The 23,274-nt window shown below is 39.2% G+C and overlaps 1 protein-coding gene across 3 annotated transcripts in view; it reads right to left on the bottom strand.

Moving 5' to 3' along the window:
• LOC137238023 (uncharacterized) overlaps window positions 1-23,274 on the bottom strand; it is a 101,853-nt gene that overhangs the window by 13,574 nt on the left and 65,005 nt on the right. For 2 of the 3 annotated variants that reach the window (XM_067762536.1, XM_067762537.1), the window contains exons 10-12: window positions 16,030-16,111; window positions 13,491-13,694; window positions 9,046-9,238 (exon numbers count right to left, since the gene is read on the bottom strand). In XM_067762536.1, the coding sequence (XP_067618637.1) occupies window positions 9,046-9,238; window positions 13,491-13,694; window positions 16,030-16,111 (479 nt within the window). Of the gene's footprint in view, window positions 1-9,045; window positions 9,242-13,490; window positions 13,695-16,029; window positions 16,112-23,274 lie in introns of all 3 variants that reach the window. The other variant, XM_067762535.1, reaches the window with a different exon arrangement.

The following is a 23,274-nucleotide window of genomic DNA, read 5'->3' as shown; positions in this document are numbered from 1 at the left end:
TTTTTCGTAAACTTTTCCACTTTCGGCAGCACATTAAAAATTCATTAAAAACAGAGAATTTCTACGGGATGTAACGCTGGCTGCAAACTCACTCAAATCAGAGTGTATAGAAAGAGTAAAGAGGGTTAAGCGAGATACTGTGGTGAAGTTGGTCGATTTTTGTTCACAAAAATCTTCACTACTAAACTTAGGAAAGGTTTAGTACAAGGAGTTGTTTCTAATATAAGTATATTATTTCTGTTGATTCTCATACATTTTTCTCTTTGTCTTAAGAATAGATTTTATGAATACACCTGCGTATAAAAATATAGCAGCAAATATTGTCTGAAAAATTTATTAGCTAGTTTCATTTTGATGAGTATATGTTTTAGCTCACGAAATGTAAGCGTAAGTGGAGGCATAAATGTAGTGTCTACACTGAAGCGTAACGCGAAAGCAATGTACGTGGTAGGGTTGCTATTAGCGAAATTAGACAGCAGAAAGTGAAACGGCAAAGGAAAAGAAGAAATAACGTGATACAGAAGAAGAAAGGAAAGGATAGGAAAGGAAATGGAAACTAAAGAAAAGGAAAGGGAAGGAAAGGAACGGAAAGGAAAGTGTATACACCAGTTATCGATTCGTTATCAAAGTTTTTTAAAATTGCTATCGACTGATGAATGTGATCGGCGAGTTATTGTTATGGTCTGCTAGTGAAAAACAATCGATTTAGTATGGAAAATGTACCGATTGTTTACCAAAAAGTTATCGTTTATTTTTCTAAAAGTTTTCGATATGGTATCAAAAATTTATCGATTTATTATCCAGAAGATATCTATTTGTCCTAGGAGTGTTATCATTTATAGTCGTGTGTTGGAGATTTGTTAGCGAAAAGTTATTGATTTTTTATCGAAAAGTTATCGATTTTTTATCAAGAATTAAACGACACGTTATCAAAAAGTTATCTATTTTATATCGAACTGTTATTGATTTGCTATCAAAAAGCTTTCGAATGTAATCGAAAAATTGTCAATTCGCCATCGAAAAGTTATATATTTGATATCAAAAAGTATCGCTGCATTATCGCCAGTCTTTTATCGGCGTGTTATCGATTTGTTATAGCAAAGTTATCGATTTGTGATCAGAAAGTTGGCGATTTCTTAATAGAGTTTTATCATTTCTTATCGGCATGTTAACGTTTTGTTCAAGACGATTAATCGATTCCTTATGAAAGAGCTAACGATAAAACTTCAATTTAAAATCAATTACTTATCTGTAATCCGTCAATAACAAGCCGATAAGAAACCCCTAAGGAACTTAAAGGAGGCCTATGACTCAGCGGTAATATGCCGATAACAAAACGATTCACGAGTACTTGGTTTTAACGCCTTTTTTATTTTCGTTAAAGTAAAAACGGGCTCATCATCACGGTTCCAGTAATATATATGAGGGAGTTACATCGATCAATTTCTTATCTGTATGATTGACAGAATATGACACTAGAATGCTTTCCAGTTTCTGGTATGCCCGAAAATTGGTTTGCCTGCATTTCAAAAGGCTACCTCGATTTACCTCTTCACCCTTTTTCTCATTCCTTCTATTTTATCTTCCTTTTTTTTCTTAACCCTTATTCCATTTATCTTTCTCCCACTGCCGAAACCATTCCCACTCTAAGTACCGTCCCCACTCCCACTCCTACTACCAATTTCACTACTATTTCCACACCCAATCCTAGTCCCACTACCACTACTAAACAATTATGTATCTCCTTCGTACCGTTCCGTCTCACTTCCCGTTTGTCGAGGGGAATACCTGTACTAAATATCAAGCAAATAGCTCCTTAAAGGGGATTTTTTCGAATAGATCGGCCACAGATTTACTTCACGGAAGGAAAAGTTTCTTAAATATTAACTTGGGCAAATGAGTACCACTGCACCGATAATTGTTTGGCCCACGGTTCACGTTCAGAAAATAAGAGTTTCAAATAATAGATCAGTCAAAGAGTTTCTCAAATATTATCTTTGTCAAAGAGATACCCCTGTACCGAATTTCAAACGAATCGCACCGTAAATAAGATTTCTTGGAATAATAAGTCGGTCCCTGGTCCACTTCCTGCAAAGAAAAGTTTCTCGAATAACGAGCCACTAATTGAAGTTTCAAACAAGTCGCACCATATATGACTTGGTTTATAACAGGTCAACCCCTGGATGAAGTGCCTCGAATAGTATATTTGTCAAATAGGTACCCCTGAACTAAATTTTTTGGAATAGGTCGATCCGTGGTCCACTTCACGCAAAGTAAAGTTTCTCAAATAATAAGCCAGTAAAGGAAGTACTTCTGCACCAAATTTCAAGCTAGTTGCACTATCAATTAGATTATTTGGAGAAGGTCCGTTCTTGGCTCAATTCCCAGACCGAAATTGTGAATCCAAAGTATCATCAAACCATCTTGAATACACACAAAAAATGCTGGTCCAGTCGTTTAGGAGAAAGGCTGTGACCTCTGTGCAGTGTTGAGTTATTAAATTGGCACCGAGACTTGTAAAAGTCCTTTATGAGCTGGCAACACTTGAACTCATTTCTCCTATGACTGATAAAAGATTTAGGAGCGACACCTACTGACAGCTGCTGTGTTAGCAGCCAATTTATGTATTAAAAGCTCTTGCAGATGTCGCTCAGAGTCGGCATAAAACAAGTAGGTCCCGCCACGCCAATTTGTAGGAAAAACTAAAATGAGCACGACTCAAATTGGAAGAGAAGCTCGGTCTTAAATCTCTTCAGAGGTTATCGCGCCTTCCATTTGATTATAGCTCAAAATAAGCTCTGGTTGTTATGATGGCAGAATTTGTCCGGTCCGGACCTTACTTGCCAGCCATCCAACATAAGGAACGTGTGATTAATAAGATAGAAAGGTGCTGCGCAATAGTTAAAATCAAAACCGATAATATGGTTCGAACTTCGTGGAGAGGTAACCAAGAACTGCTGCTTTTGCCTTTACGGCTACGAGTGTGCGACTGTTTTATCATGTTAGGGACGGCACTCCTTGTCCGCCGGATGCTTCTGTTTCCCCATGTTAGGGGCGGCATCTGGTATACACAGCCCTAACGGGTCAATAAGTCGTCAGGTGCGTCTGTTTCCCCAGGTCAGGGCGGCACGTGGCACACATAGCCTTAACGGCACGTGTGCTTCTGCTCCCCATGTCAGGGGCGGCACACAATGACGTCTGTTTTCCACAGGTTAGGGGCGGTCGAGTCTGAGTCTTTTGGAAGGAGTGGTAGACTTAAAAGAAACTCCAAGGGTAATGGCGAATTCGGTTCGTCGGGTATGGGAGACAAGGAAGAGAGAAAAGTTACAGTGCAGGGGGTCGGATCCCCAGTACCGGCGACAGATGGTGAGCGAGAAGGTCATCTGGCGTCGAGATCCAGCTACTTCTCAGGCTGCGGAGTGGAGCCCCAGGCTACACAGTCTACAAATGCTACTGGGAGAACAAGAGCTCTGCCCCTGACCGAGCACGCTCTGTGGAGCACAGCAAAAGCAGGATCTAAGTCTGGTGCTGAGGGAAGCGTTAGGACTCGGGTGAGAAGTCTAGCCATTGTCAGCGCCACCGAGGATGAATTATCATCACTGGTGAGCGACGACGATGAAATATCCTCCGAGGCTGAGAGCGTTCTGCTGAATGACCAAGCCCAGATATCAGGAACTGCGGAGGACAAGGGGTCAAAATCAGAGAAGGTAAAAAGGGAGAAGAAAGCCTTGAAGGGCTACAAAAACTCTTCCTACTACCTTCGGAAGATGCAGAAGAAACACCCTGCCACTCTCACTGTGAGAGAAAGGGCAGTTATTAGGAAGCACAGGAAGGTAGTAGCAAAGCACCTAACGCTGCTAAATCTGACGGCCGGAAAGCGTCAGACGATTAGGGCAAGGACGCTAACCAAGCGTTCTCGTCCGGATCGATGGGCGCACAAGGCCGGAAGAGGATCAGGTCCGATGAAGGGCCAGAAAAGGAGTCGAAAAAGCGGAAACCTCACGCTACCCTCGACTGCCCCTCAGGTCTACAAGTAGCCGTTATCGACTAAATCAACCCTGACGGGAAGATAACGCCGGAAAAGTGGCTGCTTGCAGAGGGCAAGCTAATGGGTAGGATGCTCGAGGCTGAGAGCGATGAGATATCCTTCGATGGCGCGGGCTGGCAGAAGGGCGTCAGGGTTGTCGGCTGCTGCAACAAGAAATCTGTCGATTTCTTAACGAAGGCAGTCCACGGCTTGGGTGCTCTTTGGCCGGGAGCGCAGTTGGATCCCTCGCTCCAGTTTACCGCTTCGTCCGGTGGTCTTAGTGTGGATACCACTTCCAGTAATGGCAACGGAGTCCATACTGAAACTACTGGGCACGCAGAACAAGGAGCTAAGGGCAGACCAGTGGCAGGTGGTCTCTATGACTCCCTCCAAGACAAGGGCTGCAAGCGACCTACTAATCGCAATTACTTAAACGTCGCTGAAAGCCACAAAGAAGCTTAATGGGATCGTTAGGTTTGGGCTGGGCTCCCTTAAAGTTTTTGTGCCGCTTAACGGGCCAGATTCCGTAAAGGGAAAAGCTCGCGGTGGTGCAGATTAATGTGCACCACTCAGCTTCCGCCTCGCTCGACCTAACGAAGTTCATTGCAGAAAACGGAGTGGACATGGCTCTAATCCAAGAACCCTGGCTGGTTTGGGACAGGGTTTGCGGATTAGTGCTGGACGGCTGCCGTCACGTCACGAGGATAACATTCGAGCATGCATAGTAGCTAAGAAAAATATTAATCTATTTATCTCTACACAGCACTACGACGGAGACCTGGTCACTGTAGTGTGCGAAAATAAGCAAGGGCGCAAACTGCTGCTATCGTGCGCATACTTCCCGTACGGGGGGGACACGCCACCACCCACACCTCTCCGAAAACTCGTGGAGCTCGCGGAAACGCATGGGATGGATCTTGTCATAGGCTGCGACGCCAACGGACATCATGAGCTATGGGGGAGTAGCGACACAAATGCAGGAGTCCATCTTTGACTACTTACTTACTACTAACCTAATTGTATGCAACAAAGGCAACCAGCCAACGTTTAGGAATAGAATTAGAGAGGAAGTCATAGATATCACCCTGGCTACAGACTCTCACACTGTAAAAATCTATGACTGGAGGGTGTCAGACACATACTCCTTTTCGGACCACAGTAGGATACCCTTCAACATCGATCTTGAGGTGGAAGTTATCCGGCCATACAGGAATCCAAGAAAAGCAGACTGGAATAAATATTCTGAAGTAGTATCTCACAAACTGCTATCCACGGAAATTCAAGTCAGACGGGGAGCTAATAATATAGACAGAGCGGTAAACCGACTGACAACGATATTGACAAACACTTTTGAACTCTGTTGTCCTCTTACTAGACCACGGACAAAACCGAGGACTACGTGGTGGAACACAGAGCTAAGCCAACTCAGATCAACAACAAGAAAACTCTTCAACAAAGCCAAACATAGCCGGCTTGAAGAGGACTGGAATGCCTACAGATGTAGCTTTAACAAATACAAAAGCTGCATCAGGAAAGCAAAAAGGATATCACGGGAACAATACTGTGGGAACTTGGCGACTACAAATGAGGCATCACGACTTCGCAAAATACTATCTGGATCTAGTTCAGCCCTTAGTAGCATAAGGAGTCTGATGGCTCATGGACCGTCTCCAGACAGGAAACTCTAGAGGTCTTGATGGAGACACACTTTCCGGGATGCACGGATACGACAGACACGATGATGCCAGAAAACCGTGTATACCCTCCGGAAACCGATGTCACGGACATTGTTGACCGAGATAAAATATCATGGGGTGTAAAATCATTCGAACCCTAAAAATCGGCGGGACCGGATGGTGGTGATACTGGCTATGTTACAAGCCGCTTATGACGAATTGATACCACATCTACATGGCATCTTCTCAAGATGCCTATAAGATGGGTATGTACCCGAAGCCTGGAGAAATGTATGGTTGGCTTTCATTCCTAAAGCAAGAAAACTTAACCACTCGGAAGGCAAAGACTATAGACCAATAAGCCTCTGCTCCGTTATCCTTAAAACACTGGAGAGACTTATCGATCTACATATTAGAAGCAGTGACAATCTCTGGCAGATGGATGCAGCTCAGCACGCATACCAAAAAAGGCAAATCAGTTGAAAGTACCCTCCATGAGACAGACAGTGCCATCGAGAACTCACTGAACTGCAAGGAGTACACGCTAGCAGCTTTTCTCGACATTGAGGGCGCTTTCAACATCGTGCAGACAGAGGCCATCTGCAAGGCTCTTACACGATATAGAACCCAAAGCACTATAGTTGCATGGATCGATTCTATGCTTAGGTGTAGAGTTGTCAACGCAATTTAGGGACCAGAGGCACCCCCCAAGACGGGGTGCTATCTCCTCTTCTATGGATACTGGTGGTCAACGAAATTATTGAAATCTGTAGGATAAAAGCAAGAAAGGTAGTTGCGTATGCCGATGACTTAGTGATTCTGATCATATGCAAATTCTTGCCAACTATCAGCGAACTCATGGAATCGGCACTTTGCGACATTTCGTGATGGGCAGGGCAAAATGGGCTGGGGATAAACCCAACGAAAACCGAGCTTGTCCTATTCACGACAAAGACAAAGATACCCTCCTTTAACTTACCGAGGCTAAAAGGCACAGCGTTAATCCTATCTTCGGAAGGGAAATATCTTGGAATTATACTCGATTCCAAGTTAAGCTGGCGAAGGAACGTTTAGATGAGATCAAAGAAAGCTCTAGCAGCATACTACGCTTGCAAAAGGGCTTTTGGGCGGAACTGGGGACTGGCCCCACATGTCATTCATGGCATGTACAGCACAGTAGCTAGACAAAAAGAGTAATCAACAGAGTAACGGGAAGGTAAAAAGGCTGGCATGCCTGGGAATGTCAAGCGCCGTGAGCAGCGCACCTCAGGAAGCGCCAAATGTAATCTTTCACTTGACTCCTCTACAAGACTTCGTGCAGGGATTAGCATTAGAGGAGCTCTACGACTAAGAGAATCCAACATGCGGAAAACAGCTAAGCACGGACACGCGACGATTTTGGACGATATGACGAAGGGGAAATTAAACGGAATAATAACCGCCCTAACATCCAAAACAGATCACATTACAGGGGTTTTGGACTTACAGATTCAGAACATACGATATCCCTCAAGGGAGCAATGGGAAGTACGCCTAGACAACGACTGGGCCATCACAATATACACCGACGGTTCGAAAATGGACAAGGGAACTGGAGCTGGGATGTACTCAACACATATACAGCTAAGCCAATCATTCCGACATCCTGACGCATGCAGTGTATTCCAAGCCGAGGTCTATGCCATAGACAGAGCGGCAAAGCTGCTCTAAGATAGTGCGGTCCCCAATACCGACGTAACAATCTTTGTTGACAGCCTAGCCGCCTTAAGGGCATTAGAGTCCAACATGATAAAATCATGACTCCCTTTGCTGGGTCCCTGGGCACAGCGGCATTGAGGGGAATGAACTCGCGGATGAGATGGCTAGGAAAGGTTCTGACTTAGACATAAGTGAGGTGGACAGCTCCGTCCGACCGCCGCTGAGTTATCTCCTAGGGAGAATCGACGAATATGAGAACAGGGCAACGGACTTCCTATGGACCAATAGGGTTGACTGCGAAGTCTCAAAGTCCTTATGGTCGTGATTGGATAGGAAGGACACCAGCTTCCTTCTCAAACTGAACAAATCTGCAGTGAGGGTACTTACGGGTGTCATCACAGGTCATTGTGCTATCGCACCAATGCTCCGACAGTGGCGAATACCAACAAGCTCGCTCTGCAAAAGCTGTCAGGAAGAGGAGGAAGAGGAGTTGATCTACCACTTTCTCTGCCGATGCCCGGCGCTTCAAAGAAGGCTCAGATTTCTGGGCTCACGCTTCTTCTACAGCATGGCAGAGGTTGGGAAGGTGGACGTCTCGCTTCTTCGTGGGTTCATCAGGAAAAGCAAGTGGTTCGTTAAGGACCACTAAGGGGTAATGGGGCTAAACGAAATTGCCGCCACTCTGTACTCACAATGGACTAAAATGTCTCCGAATGGAAGTGTGGGTAACTAACCTGACATAACATATAGTGCTAACTCAGTAAGTTGGCACGGCCTTGGTGATGGTGCCATCGTGTCAACATCACAAAAATTGCGCCAATACCCAGGCTTATTTAGGAGGAGTTCAGTCAAAAACACACGTACAGAAGAAAATTGTCTATTAAGATATACATCCGGTGAAGTTTCAGGGTTGTTATTGCTGTTAAAATGTGGAAGAAATGATAGTAGCCTTCTTATGTCAACAATCGGTTATATGGGGATATATGCTATAGTGGCCTGATCCATTCGTTTTTGAAAAATTATTAATCGGACGTCAAATTTTATGAAGATATCTTAAAAATTGAGTGAATATTTCGCCTTCAAACATGATAGGCGTACCGTTCATTATGCTGATCCTTTTGGTGTATTTGTGTTGATTCTCGAAAAGAAACTTACAATTTTCGAGAATCAACGCAAGTAGCTAAAAATAGGTTTTTTTTTACTCTTAGATATCATTGTAAATTAAAAGCCTACAAGAAGTTTCCTTTTGCAGCGTCTTTTAGCCAAATGCACCACAGTACATTGTGGGCGTTTTTGCTGGTAAATACTGAAAGCAACTTTTATACCCAAGCAGCTATGGTCTTGCTGCGTATTAATTTTTTTAAGAAAAAGAAATATACAAAACAACTAAACACTAATAGACGCATACATATATACAAAATGCTTCAAGGAAATGAAGTGAGCAAAAGTAAAGTAATGGTTGCGATCTCGGAGCGGCACGTATACAAGTTAGTTATAGTTGCGGTTACACATAAATTTTAAAAAAATTGAAAGTGAATTGTCCAATTTGTTGGCACATGAATAGAAAGCTAACTAAATAAACCTGCACGTATGTACGTATGTATATGTATTTTTATATAATAAATATATATATATTGTACTTACTTGAACCGGAAGCGCTTGGTAAACTTTCTACCGAACTTGCTGAGCATGCAAAAGCTTGGTCGCTCATACTGCCGCGGTCTGTATTATCTTGAGAATTGCTGAAATCCCTTGAAGTATCCTTTGTGGCTACAAAGTTCCTTCCATTCTCATTAAATACGCCAATTTCCTTTGGTGAGTTTCGCATTTCGTTCGACTGCCAGGCAAAGCAACAAAGAGAAGAAATTCGTTTAGGCATTGTTGCCACATAAGGGGTAAAGAAGAGCGACGAAAGATTTGGAGCAGCAGTAGTTACATCCCGTACGAGGATAATGGCAGTTTGTTGGTTTGGTTTTACAAATGATTATTTTGCATATTAACGGGCGTTGCGTGATGATTTAGCGTTAACAAAGAGTTTTGTGGTAAATAAGTGAAACATAATCAAATGTAAAATAATAATTAAAATGAAGAAAAGTAAAAGCGATATAAATTATGATTGAGCAAAAAATAATGAAGTTAGATATGAAAATGTTAAGTGTTATTGCAGTGAAAGGATAATCAGGAAAATAACGGTGTGAAAAAATAGCAAATAAGTTTTATTAACATAAATTTAATGAAAAAAAAGAAGAAGTTGTTGAACAAAAGTAATTTAATTGTGTCAATTATTCAAGTTGATTGCAAAGTGTTTTGTGCAAATGAAATGGAAGAGAAAAATGTGAAAAAGAAAAAAGTTTAGTATCACGTCCTTTCAAAAATTACTGTGAACAAAGTGCAAAATACTCTTCCTAGCGAAATAAATATAATTTGGTCAATTCGAGCCAGTGTCACCAAAAATCATTCATCATTCACTCAGCTTTTCGTAACTCCCTGAAGTTGGTGAATACTTTTATAATTCACGAGTTTTTGGTCTCAATAGAAAAGGTTGCTATTTGATTAGCGTTGCTTTGAATATATCTAACAAACCCGGTCTACATTGTAAGGTTCATTTTCGGAACCTCCGGAAAAGTTGTACATATGCGCGCACCCTACTGCGCCCCAAACACCAATTCCAAGAATACGTATTTTTAGGTTAGTTTTAGTTTGGTTCTTTTGTTATATGTATGTTGGTTTTAGTTTAACAAATGTTTTATTAATTTACTTTACACTTGTTTAGTTTGTACGATTAGATTAAATGTTTTAGGTGTATTTTATTTAATATTTTAGTCCTGCACACCTGCTTGCCTTTTGTCCGAAATTTATAATAATTGTCTATCTCATTTTTTATGTCCATGATGTAGGCCGCAAGTGTATTTGACAGGCGCGTACAGGTGGCAAGCTTAAGGCCCAACCACATAGAAACCCTTATTATATTTTGGGGTAAGGCTTATGTTCCTTATAACATGATTATGACCCAACTTTAGTTTTTCTCAGATAAGAGCGCACCTTCACACGCGCTTGAGAGCTTTATTGAGCTTTCACACGTAGAACCTCACCCAGGGATAACAAAAGCTCCTTTACATGCAATGTTCGAACATAGGTTCAATCGTCATTTCTTTCAAACCTACGTATTTAGTCTTACATTGTAAGCGTGTTTTATTTAATTGCGAAATAGTAAAAATTATAATTTTTTTTATTGTTTCTTCTGTAAGCGTTATTTTAAAACTCAATGCTTTCTGTTATTAAGCACTCTAAGGTTTTTCGGGTGAAGAGAAGCTTTTACCACAATAGGAATTTTGGTTGGGATAATCCCTGGTTTATCTACTGGATTTTTATCTCTCAGTCCCTCTTCCTCTCTTTATCTCTCAATGTATCTTGCTCACTCTCTATCTGTTTTTGTCACTTAATTCTTTTCTCTGTTTCAATCTCTCTCTCTGTAACTCCTTCTCCCCATCTTGCTCCTTCTATTTTCCAAATTTTTTGCGATCCGCTTTTAAAACAGAAGTGCTCCAAATAATAGTGCAGGAAAGTATAAAAAAATTGCACCGTAAGTGAGATTTTTTCGCATAGATCTGATTGGTCCCTGGTCCGTCTCCCTATAACTTTACGGGAACCCTTTGTGGATGTAAATGCAACTATCTTTGAAATTTTAATAAAATTGTCAGAGTTGATTCGGAAGACTCCATTTGTGCTTTTTTCTCCATTCGATCTAAACCAACATATATGCTTGTGATGTGGTGGAAAGCTCTCTGTGGACGCTTGGTTGACTGTTTGGTTCACAGCAAACAAACACACAAACTGTTTTTTTATATTATTTTGTTTTTATTTTAAAGCCATCAACTGTGTTATGAATGCAATGAAATTAAATTCGTCCAAATTTAAATTAGACTTTGCAAACCTAAAAAGAAGCAAACCCAAAACTTCAGCCACAAAAGCCGACTTCCATCAAATTTCTATAACTAAAAGTATAACTTGCAGTATTTTTTGCCCACAAATATGTGTTTGGTGGGGTAAAGCTAGCTAGGGTACTACCCATAGCTATCGATATGTTGAGGGACTGGGATGGACACAGAATCCGTTCACTTGGGATACCTACATTTTAAACATACTTCTTCAGAACATTTCTTTCCTCATTTCAATATATGTGGCCTGGAATCATGAAATGACCCTATTGTGCGAAAATACCGTTGGTCACTTTCTGTGTGATTCTTATAGGAAATTTACCGCTATTTCCAATGGAACTATCCGCAGTTTTCTACAGTTTTTTTTTTCACAAATCGCATTTAAAGCCAAATCGGACCACAAATACGATTTTTTTTAAATATTTCGATCCATGCGCCACCTATCGGATATTTTTTTCTTATTATTGCATTGTCATCGGGTTGTGAACTATATTCCAAGTTTCAAGCTTGTAGCTTATCGTGAAGTTACTTAAATTTTAATCACAAAATTCGTTCAGAACGGCCGGCCGCTACACAGAGTCAAACTAAACAAAAACTTTAAACGCGTTTTTCTCGAAAACTTTTTTTCGCACAATTTTTATAATAATAAAAAAATTGTTTATAGAAAAATTTCGTTATTTTGGGAAAGAAATTCCTTGGACCGAAAATCATTCTCACTAAGGAAAAAAAGCGTTTTGAGTATGGTTTTTGCTCTTTAGTTAGCGAAGAAGCCCCGCATTTCCACAGCTTTATTTTCCGATACAACAAAGTTTTACTTTGGCAAAACCTAAAGGCATTTTAGTTGGAATTTGTCTAGCAACTACACATCAAAAAAACCAAACTTGCGTCCAAACACCAGTGAGTAGAATCTGCTCAACCTATTAGAGGAAGTGTCACGTCAAAACTGAACAGGCTAAGTTAACATCCGTATCACCTTCCTAAAAAAAGAAAAACTAATCCAGAAGAATTGTAAATTCTTCTCCGACCCCACCACCTCCGCTGAGAATATTATGCAGTTATTATAAGACTATAGCCAGATCCAGATATTCTACTGAATTTTGTTACTTGAAAAGGCCCTGCTCTGACTTTTTTAAATAAAAAAAAATAGAAAATATCGTCCAAAATATAAAAGCTAGTAATGATGCGACATGAACATTTTGCTAGAAATGCTTCTTTATTTTGATTACCCTTTTCCTTCATACATTACATTTTTAATCTGCAAAACGATTGGGTATCAACTCAAACTGCAGCCGAAAATTCGTGGTTAGATATTTGATACACAAAAATATTTACGATTTTGCATTCCAAGAAAACAAGCATAAGCCCAAGCTAATTCAATGCGGCTCCAATGCAAAAACGCTAACAAATAGTTGAAAAGTCTATAATGCGATTAAAAAAGAAATGTGCATACAAATACCCCACATACGCACACACACATACACACGCGTACACTCATCCTTCTTGAACAAACCAACGATTTATGCAGATACAAAATCGGATTGCAAATGTAAACACAAAATTGCAAAGCAAAATCAGCAACAACAAGAAGCTGACAAGCAGCAAACAAGTTGAATAACTAAAATGACTCGACAAGTTGCCGGCAGGAGCCATGAGGCAGCACTTGGCTTGTTGGTAGCTTTTGCTTGTTGGACCATTTGCTTAAACTGCCAACTTACGAAATTCGTTTGTGTATTATAGCAACTACAGGCTCGCTGGTCGCTGGTCAGTCAGTGCTAGTTACCAATTGGTTTTTCGTAATTTGTATGCAAGAGCACGAGATCATTCACACACACATACCTATAAATATATTTACCCACACCACTATATAAACAAACTAACAGATTTACACTTATAATCTAATGTACTCGTACTCATTGTTTGCATTATTACTCGATTACTAGATTCCCATTTACACATTTCAACACATGATTTGCATTTGGAGAGCAAACTTTTTGATTTTCATGAGATTTACGACAGCAAATTGCAAAATTTCTAATATTGCACACACACACGCACATACACATGTACTCTAAAATATTCACAATACTAATTCAGTTGTTCATTTGTAGTCAAAACGTGCTGTTCTTACTTTTCTAACGGTAATTAACTTACATGATGTACAGTAACCTTCTGGCTGATGGTATTGGCTTTGTGTGGGATGCCATTCTTTTTACTCTTCGCCGCCAGACTGGGTGGTAGACCGCGCGTCGCCGCAATATCCTCATAATCGGATGACGGGCTTGGTGAAAGCGATGGCGACGCACCGACACCGCCGCTCAGTGTACGATAGCGTGCAGTGCAGTTGTTAGTGCCAATCTGTAAGAAACAAAAAAAAACGTTTATATAGGAAACAAAAATGAAATTAGTCGCAAGCAACTTAAGGGTTAGAGCGATAATTGTGAAGGAGACCTCATCTCATATTCATTCATTGGTTAGAAAATTTTGGAGAAATTTTGATTGTCAACAGATATTGGTTGCAGTTGGGGTGTAGCAATTTGTGTAAATTCAAATTTTTAACTAACTCCTTTTCTAACTAAACTAGTCTGAAATTATTTTCACAGCAAGCGCAGATTTTAGTGGCGCATAGTTTGGAAATTAAAGGTTTTCTTGGCGTTAAAATATATTATGTCGAAATCAAAATATGCGCAACGATATTTCGATTTTGGGGCAAATAAATTTAAGGATTTAGTTTTAGCTGGAACACATTAAAGTACATATGCACAATTTAAAAGTGGTCCTTCCTTCCTCGTCTCACCCGCTGTGCCATCATCAGCTCCTTTTTGTCCAATTCTCCTTCTTGTATCTAGCCTTTTCTTATTCCGTTTGTCAACATTCATTCTGGTTGTACTTCTCCCTTCAACCTCCAAACTCGTTCCTGCACCCATTCTTACCACTTTCACTGCCTCTTCCACTTCAATTTCATTATAAACCAAAAATTGTATACCCCCATCAAAAAAAAAACGGCGAATTTAAATTTTTGTTTTACTCCTTATTTCTGTCCTTTCCTTATTTCCATTATGTCTAGTTCTACTTTTCCCTCCAACTGCAGCTCGAATTTCCAGTGCCCCTCCCACTCATATTGCTTCATATATGGAATCTCTGTACGAAATGGAGTTTGGATACTTCTTCCAGTAATGGCTATCGAAACCCAGAATAATGAATGATCGAAGAAGGAGTGGTGAAACACATATTTCAAATATTTTAGTTTATTAAATTTCTTGTTATAATGTCATTTCCAAAGTAAAATACGATTGATATGAAGATTTTTTTCGCAAAGATAATACCTTTAAATTGGTCTATGATTCTTTATTAAAAAAAAAAGAAATGTTTGTAAAATATGCGTGGTCCTTAACCAATATGGGAGAAATATGTGTAACGGCTTTTGATTTGATACGTCAATTGGTCTTCCGAAACGTTGGAAAATGCTTGATTGAAAAATGGAAAGTGCCACGCCCATTTCCAAAAATTGTTTTCCTTTTTCATATTCTTGTTACAAATACACTATAAGTAAAGCAGCATATTTACAACTTATTGTAAGATTTTATTGGGCATTATTCTTGAAAATTAAAAAAAAATGGAAATGTGCCACTCCTTTAGCTCGTGTAATCTTTTGTCTTCAGTCTTTTTGCGTAAAACAATTTAATTAAGACCACTCTAATGTACATACTTATGAATGTACGTATGTATGTATAGTTAGAACCTAGAGGTGGGCATGGCGTATGAGCAACTTTTAAATGGAAATAAATGAGCCAACTCTGATAATGATTGGGGTACAAAGCGATTGACAAAAAGAAAATGAATTAAAGTTGATGAAAACCAACAAGCTTGCAGCAATAATTGCAAAATTAGATGCGTATGTGTGAGTCAATGTTTATATTAACAAGCCACATATATATATATGCATATGTATATAGCAAAGTGCACTTGTGGCGCTGGAAACTGTTGCTGCGACAAAAATCATAGTAACTCAACAAATTTGCAAAGTTATTTTAAAAGCTTTTCGAAAAAATAGTAAATTTGTGTGTTTGTAGTATTTATGCAGTTGCTATTAGACATTTTATTGCTTTACTTTTTAGCTTTTCAATTTTGTTTTGCTTTCGGCTTTACTTTGTAATATAAACGTTGGTGCTGCAGTTGAAATGCGACAACGGCTGTGCCAAATTGAATGAATGGCTCACGAATGGACAAATCATTGCTGGATGATTGTAAAACTGTAAAATGGCAAAACAGCAGCAGGAGAAGCAGTAAAACTTTGTTTTTAAAGTGCACTTAATCAATTTAGAGGCTGCCAACAGTTGCCGCCATTCGTTAGCAAAACGTTCGGGCCCTTATCAACTGACTGGCTGCCCGCTGCCAATTGTCGACTGCCGTTACATTAAATGACAACTCAATATTTTCTTAAGCTATTAGCGCAAATGCCAAAAAAAGTGCGCACAGGTTGGTTGGGTGCGTCATTGCTGAGTGCTATGTTTTTAGTTGTACTAAAAGGGGTTTTTTTTTTGTTTTAACGTAGCAGTTGCAGGTTATCTTTGGCATGTTTTTCTTGACTAAAATTATTTTTGCATTAAAAACAAAAGTTCGTTTTTGAAAGTTTTAAAATTTTAAAAAGTTTATGCATACATAATTATATTTGTCTTTTTTTATTACTTACCGACACTGCACTTAGACGTGAGGTGACACTCTGCAGATCTGATATGGAGCCTGCGTAGTCGCCACTTTCGCGATCATGAGATCTGAAAATTAAAAATGGAGTTAATGGGCAATTGGTATTTACTAAAATTTAAGAGAAGAGGTTTTCATACACATTTATTAAAGTAGCTTAAAAGTATATTTCTCGTATTTTTTTTTTTTTGAATAAGCTTATTTTATGTTTGTGTGTATGTGACACTTTCGTACTAGATATAAAAAAATATTGTTACGTGAAATGCGTATATGCACACATACATATATAACCGCGATAATGTAGCTGAGGTTTCGTAGGGTCGGAGTGGCAATCTATTGGTGAATTTGTTACGTTTTTGTGTTTTTTTAGTGGCAGGAAATTGTCCCAAGATGATGGTAGCTGTTGTTTATCAGAGCTGTGCAAATTTGTCTGAGCTGGTCACTAATTGACCAAAAATGTGTAATAAGTGGCATGCCTTATGTTAAAAAAAAAAAATAAATGTAAGGCGCGATAACCTCCGAAGAGATCTAAGGCCGAGCTTCTCTTCCAATTTGCGTCGTGCTCCTCTTGATTTTCCCTAAAAATTGGCCGGACGGGACCTACATGTTTTATGCCGACTCCGAACGGCATCTGCAAGGCAGATGAGTTTTCACTAAGAGCTTTTCATGGCAGAAATACACCCGGAGCGCTTGCCAAACACTGCCGCGTGGCGACCCCGCTTAGAAATTTTTTTTTCTAATTGAAAAACCGTATTTCTAAAATTTTGATGTTGCTTTGCCCGGAGTGTGAACCCAAGGCATACGGTGTGGTAGGTGGATCACGCTACCATCACACCACGGTGGCCGCCAATGCCACATCCTAATCCTGCTTAGATAGAGGAAAATGTGCACCACTACTCTTGGCGAAAAAGGCCCTATGAGTTGGAGTCGATGCATTTCCATGTTTTACTGTCTTGGGAATTCCTACCGTGGATCCCTCCCATGTCTGTTTGAAGCACATATTTCTGCTCATTGCAAATACAATACAAGTTTTTTGTTTTATTTGTATGATATTTCAGCATAAAAAACAATTTATAATGTCAAAAAAAAAAAAAAAAATTGTCAACTCGCATAGATCAGACAGCTTTTTACCTAAATTATTGCAGTGGCGGAAAGTTCTATTGGAACATTAGGTACCTAAAATTTTGGCGAAATCGCACCCAGCTTAAGCTCAGTTCACATTTAATATTACTAGAAAAATTCATTCATAAGTCTTTGATACAATTCACATGTAAGACAAATTTAAACAGATGACAAGACACAGACGGTACATTTCACGACTTCAGTCTATGGAAGTAGAGAAGGATGGAGACCGCCACTTACTTGGAAGCACAATGAGGAAAAGGACTTGAGATCCTTTAGATTGGAATCGGGAAGCGCAGCGCTGCGGCCAAATTTTTTTAAATCTTCTGATTTACCTTAGTGCAATAAATTCGATTTGAGGAAAAATTCAACCACAAGAGATAGTTGTTACATCGAAAAATGTCAATATTACCAGCTGGTTGTACATAAACAGAGTTACCAACCTCTAAATTTTTTATATTTTTTTCTTTCCAAAGAAAAAAATTTACTTTATGGCTCCATAACAAAAAATTCGCATAAGTCCCCCGGTGACTAAATCCGTTCGGATGCCAAGAATTATTGGTAAAAACCAACAGGGGTGAAAAGTGCCATTGAGAGTGCTAAATCGTCAAAGAAGACCTTGGGAAATTTGAAGCTGCATAATCTCTAAGATCATGTGCAAATCCTACAATGTTAAACTCACAAAGTTGCTCATATCTCTAAAGAGAGCTGACTTAAGGCTCATTATGAGCATACTAATTGTACACTGCCTTCTTACGTCACATGTTCTTAGGTTAGGCCTCTTCAGTAACAGCAGCTGTAGGACGTACGAGCTGCAGAATGAAATGGTTGCGTATGTTCTGTGTTAGTGTTGCGCTCGCGAAGCTCCAACTTATAGGGGCAGCAGAGTTGTGAGATCTCGAGGCAGCAATTAAGCTAGGTCCTAGAAAACTCCTGGTATTTGCGAACAGGACGGAGTTATTCTATAATATTAGTCCCGGTACCTAATTTGGGGTTTGTCCGTTCGGTCGTAAAGCAAATTCCGTTAGCACTATGGACATATACAGTCATGGCATTTTTCACTCATTTTGTATGCCTTTGAAAACAATTTCGCCTCAGGGCATCTGAAAACGTAAAAATATGTGCCCAACGCTTAACCTCGCACATGCATTACGCCTAAACGTACAAATATTTTTCGTTTATCAATGAAAACTTCGTATAAATCGTTTAAAAACTCAAGATACTAGATACATATCTTCCTAATAATTAATAAGTTGAAACATTTTTGCCACATCTTCACAGAATCAGTTAGTTTCCACCAAAAGACACAAGTAAAAGCTAGAATAGTATCTGACATACATCTCATAGTTAAAAACATTAAACTTAAATTTACGAACTCACAATGTAATACAAATATTCGATTGGAATAAAATCACATAAAAAGTGAAGAGTAAAGTTTTTGATTACTTCAGCGTCGTAACCATATTCTCGCTGGATTTGACCAACTCCATTACATATACTGCAAAAATTTATGTCTACATAGAAATCGGGCAAGCAATGACTCGTTGTGTATTGTACAAATTTTTATTTAATACTGTCTTGTCGAGTATCTATCTATTGCATTGTTTGTTCCTTTTCCACACATTTACCACCGCTGATCATCTTCTCAATTGCCAAATACACTTTTTGGATGCATACGTGTGGAAAACTACGAAAAAGGATAAACCATAACCAATAATACAACAGACACCAGACACAAACCCAAAACACTCGAATAACTTTGATTGAGTGTATGAGTGCGTGTATGATTTTCTGTATCGAACTGTCGGTTGGTTATCGCAAAATCTCTAGCGTTCAACAAACGGCACTCACGTTTGCAAGAATTGGTCTTATTTATTGATGAAGTCAAGTAAAGAAGAGTGTTTATTAGAGTTTGACTTTCATTTCGACACTCAGGTTACCCGAAATGTTAAACGCTCTGACATCCTACCCTACCGTTCGCCACAAAAGTGCCAATACACCACTTCGATTTCTCATTAGTTTTACACTTTATCTTTGTTTTGTTCGATTTTGCACAATACCGTATTTTCAATAATTTGTATACCCAGTTGTAAAATATAGTACTAAAGACAATACGCCGTAATTTACGATGCTTACATCAATAAAAATTGCAACAACCAATACGTGCCATAGCAAATGTGATACATTATCAGTTAAACTGACTGAAAGATGTTTCAAGTTGGCTTTATAGAATTGTGATAGGTGGTTGTGCATGCTGCCGACCTACTCAACGAACGATAGTAAGTTAAAAGGCCCCCAGCGTATTTGAGGGCATAGAATATACCCTCGGCAGGTATACCTCTTGAAAGATTCAAAGGATTGTGTAACGAAATACTTTCACGGATTTGTAAGCACAATTTTAAGCTTCTCCAACCAAACTGTTAAACTCAATTACCCGTGGCGAGTTACACTTGGAACTAGGGGGTGGGATGCCCTAGAAAGTTCAATCAGGTCATATTAAATTACTACCGACTTAATGGTACTTGTTTCCGGAACTTTTCGAATCTATATCTGGCAAAGGACCATCAACATCGATAACACTCCACCAAACCTTTGTGGACTAGGTTATGTTATGCAAACGGATGAAGACAGACCCCCTCAAGGTTGTCGAATCAGAAAAAGAGGGAGAGCCATCATTATCTTAGGAGAAGCAGGAATATAAAAAGTTGATTTTCAATGGTGCTCCCAGTTTGCGTCAGTTTTTGCATACCAGGGATAGTTGGCGTATCTTGTTGCGAAACGTCCAAAATGGCCTAGGCTGTTAAGCCCAATTAATGGGAATCACAGGAATCTCTTATGCAAGGAGCTTTTTGGCTTGTATTTCAGTATGTAAAAATAGAAATATATCTCGAAAGCCTCCTCTGGTTTAAAAAATTCTTTCTTTAAAAATATACGGCGGAAAATTTCGTTAAGGGTGCTGTTGGACGAAGAACTTGTACACAGAATTAACAAAGATAGTGAGAATAAAAAATAAAAGAGGTAAGGTTAGGTTGAACTGACCGGTCGGTGAGAACCTCACATACACAGAATGTGTCCGTAGTGTAAACGTGCTCGATCGTTTCTTCCTCCCACCCGCGCCTCCTACATCTGTTATCACGGACCAAGCCTTATTTAGTCCATTCAGAATATTCGTCATGAATCTATTTGATAATAGAAGTAACTTTGTTAGTATAAAATTGTAAGAGCAACACACGATTTTCGACACTTTACGGTCACGCGCTTCGATTCACGCCTTTCCCGCTAGGTCGATCATGTGCAACTCTCACCTTTTATCAATCTCGCTAAATTGGGAACTATACGCAGCAAGCTTGGAGAGATGCGCAACTTTTAGTTGGTTCATACGCTTTTTCATACCCATCTATTCCTATATGCCCTGGGACACGGTTTGCATTAAAACAATATATTTCCCGCAAAACGTTTTAAATATTATATCACAACTCCCTCAAACATCGCTATGTATGTATGAGCTGATACCGCATGTGGGTATTTAATGGGTTCATTAAAGCCTTTCTTTACTTTTTTATTTCATTTCGAACGTTCTTATCTCACTAAGCATATTTCCTATGGCTGAGTAAATTTCCGACAGTCACAATGTGTGTATGCCTTTGGTGCGTAACAATATGAAATTGATGACTTCGAGTGCTTTGTCGACAGTTGATTTGGGTTATTATTGCTATTTTGATATGCTTCCCCTCTTAAGCTACTCAGTCATTTGATATGCCAGCAAGTATTGGTTTTACCAAGTGGAAATTCTTTTTTACTTTTTTCCAAATCATTTTAATCAATAGTAATCCTCCATTCACACTTATCTTCTTATTTCAAGTGAAGTCTAAGATTGCTAGCCATGAAACCCGAACAACTATTCACCTTGACCGTCCAGCAAAATCTTCATGAATTTTCATTTCAATCCTTTTATGCCTCACCTTGCACGTACTCAGCCACACATCAGAATGCGTACTTACATATCTAAACAAAACAACGATGGCTGAGAAATGTTAAGAAGAGCAGAATATTTTTGGATTCGTTTGTAAAGTAGTCTTTAGAGTTAATCTGCAAATTTCAAGTTGAGTGAAATCGTTTGTGTTTAGGCGCTTACATTAACCACCTAATGAATTTGAATGGCGTCTATTAAACCTCAAATCCCATATTTATTCAATCCACGTTTATTTAACTTATAAATCCTTTCATGAAATCCTTTAACATTCTGATTTATAAATCTGAAATTTCTTGTATTATGTTTTTACAGCACCTAAATGGTGTACGCTTAAATATTATACGAAGCATGGATATGCCCAGCGGGTTAAGGGGGGCTTAGAATGTTCCTGTGATGGACATGCCTGCCGTAAGAGGCGACTAAAATACGCTGACTTAAAAGAATTGACGAGGTAATATCAAATCGTTACCGAGAAGGTCGGGCTGATTTAAGGAAGAAGAAGCACGGGTATAAGGCCGGGTCAATTTGTGGGGAGGCAAAAAAATCGCCCATTGCTCTGTGAAAATCATATTCTAGGGATCAAAATAAGAAACTTTGCCGAAGGAACCATACCTCTAAAACTAATTCTGATGTCCCCCCCCCCCCCCCCTTGTGTCGTATGGGCAAATTTTAAAAAATCCCACTTTGAAATGCCTATGTTTTTTTTGGAGTTTATTTTTCTCTTTAGAAATTTATTTAGTCAGAACATATGTAAATGAAAAAATGAATTTAACTTAGTAATAGAAAAGAAATTAAAAAAAAATTATTAGAAATTAGCGTTTTTACAACCCCCTTTTAAAACCAAGGCATCACTGTGATGCATTTGCATGTCGTAAACATAGTTGGGTGGGTTTTTTTATTCAACCGTTTTAAAAAATGAAGGTATCACTGTGACACAATTCCAGATCGTAAAATTGCTTGTGTTGTTTTTTTAAGCCACCACAAGACACAGCAGGTAGAATTGAAATTGCCCCTACCCAAAAGTTCGACCCAAAGGGGGGGGGGGGGGGGGGGACATCAGAATTCGTTTTAGAGGTATGGTTCCTTCAGCAAAGTTTCTTATTTTGATCCCTAGAATACGATTTTCACAGAGCAATGAGCGATTTTTAAATCGACCCGCCCTAATGGGTATTGTCCTATATTTTTTCATTTACTTGACATTCAGCTATCTTGACAATCTTCGTTTCGCCCAAAATTGGAATGTTGCGCCATTTGGTCGAAGGCTTATTCAAATACACTTTGGCAAATAGAAGTATCTTTAGTACATGAGTTTTAGTCCACATCATTACTTATCACCTAGGTCGTGTTCTCGCAAATGCCGAAGAACACTCTCAATGTTGGAAGACACTTTTAGGAAATCTTTTTTGGCACTTGAGGGCATTACGTACCATTGTTAGTAAGCAACAAATGATATTTTGCACTTACACACAAGTTTTGCCCTCAGCAATCAATTTTTTAATGGGGGCGCGCTGCTCAGGTGAGCAATTTTTCTTTTTCGACATAACTGAATATCGAATAATTAAAATTTGGTCATTAACAATAGAACATCAATTAAATACACTAACTCTATCGTTCCTTTTAAATTTTTCGCAATAGTAGTCGCGATAATAATAATTTTTGAACGCTTTTTCACGCAGTACTAAGATTTTGACTGACTTAAAAGCCTTTGCATCTTAAAGTTTAACAAAACTAACTGGTTAATCCCACAAAATGATTTCAGGTTTTGAAGCCGACTTTCAAGTCTAAAGGATTTTACAGTGCATACCGAAAAATTGTTGCGATAAAAAAAACTTGGCCACTTTAATGGAATAAGCCATAAGCAGTACTAAGATTTTGACCGCAGCTGTATATATATGTGCATATAAATGAGCGTTCACGGTATATAGTAGCCGTGTTTTTTTTAAACGCGTATATGTTTCGTTCGCGCGAGAAAAAAACGCCTATCCTCGCTTAGATAGTTCTTAGGAGACCCATCTAGCGGCAGTGGTTAAACAACTAGCTACAGCACAGGGTCTGCCGAAAAGCGGAGACACAACCCTCTGTTGTATTTCTGTGGATAACATACAGCCGAATCATTTGTGATAAATAGTGGACGCGCAT

The sequence above is a fragment of the Eurosta solidaginis genome, chromosome 1 (genome assembly GCF_040869045.1).
Source record: "Eurosta solidaginis isolate ZX-2024a chromosome 1, ASM4086904v1, whole genome shotgun sequence".
In the NCBI taxonomy this organism is placed as follows: Eukaryota; Metazoa; Arthropoda; class Insecta; order Diptera; family Tephritidae; genus Eurosta; species Eurosta solidaginis.
The sequence above is the reverse complement of the archived record's forward strand: the minus strand, read 5'-3'. Positions and strand labels throughout refer to the sequence as shown.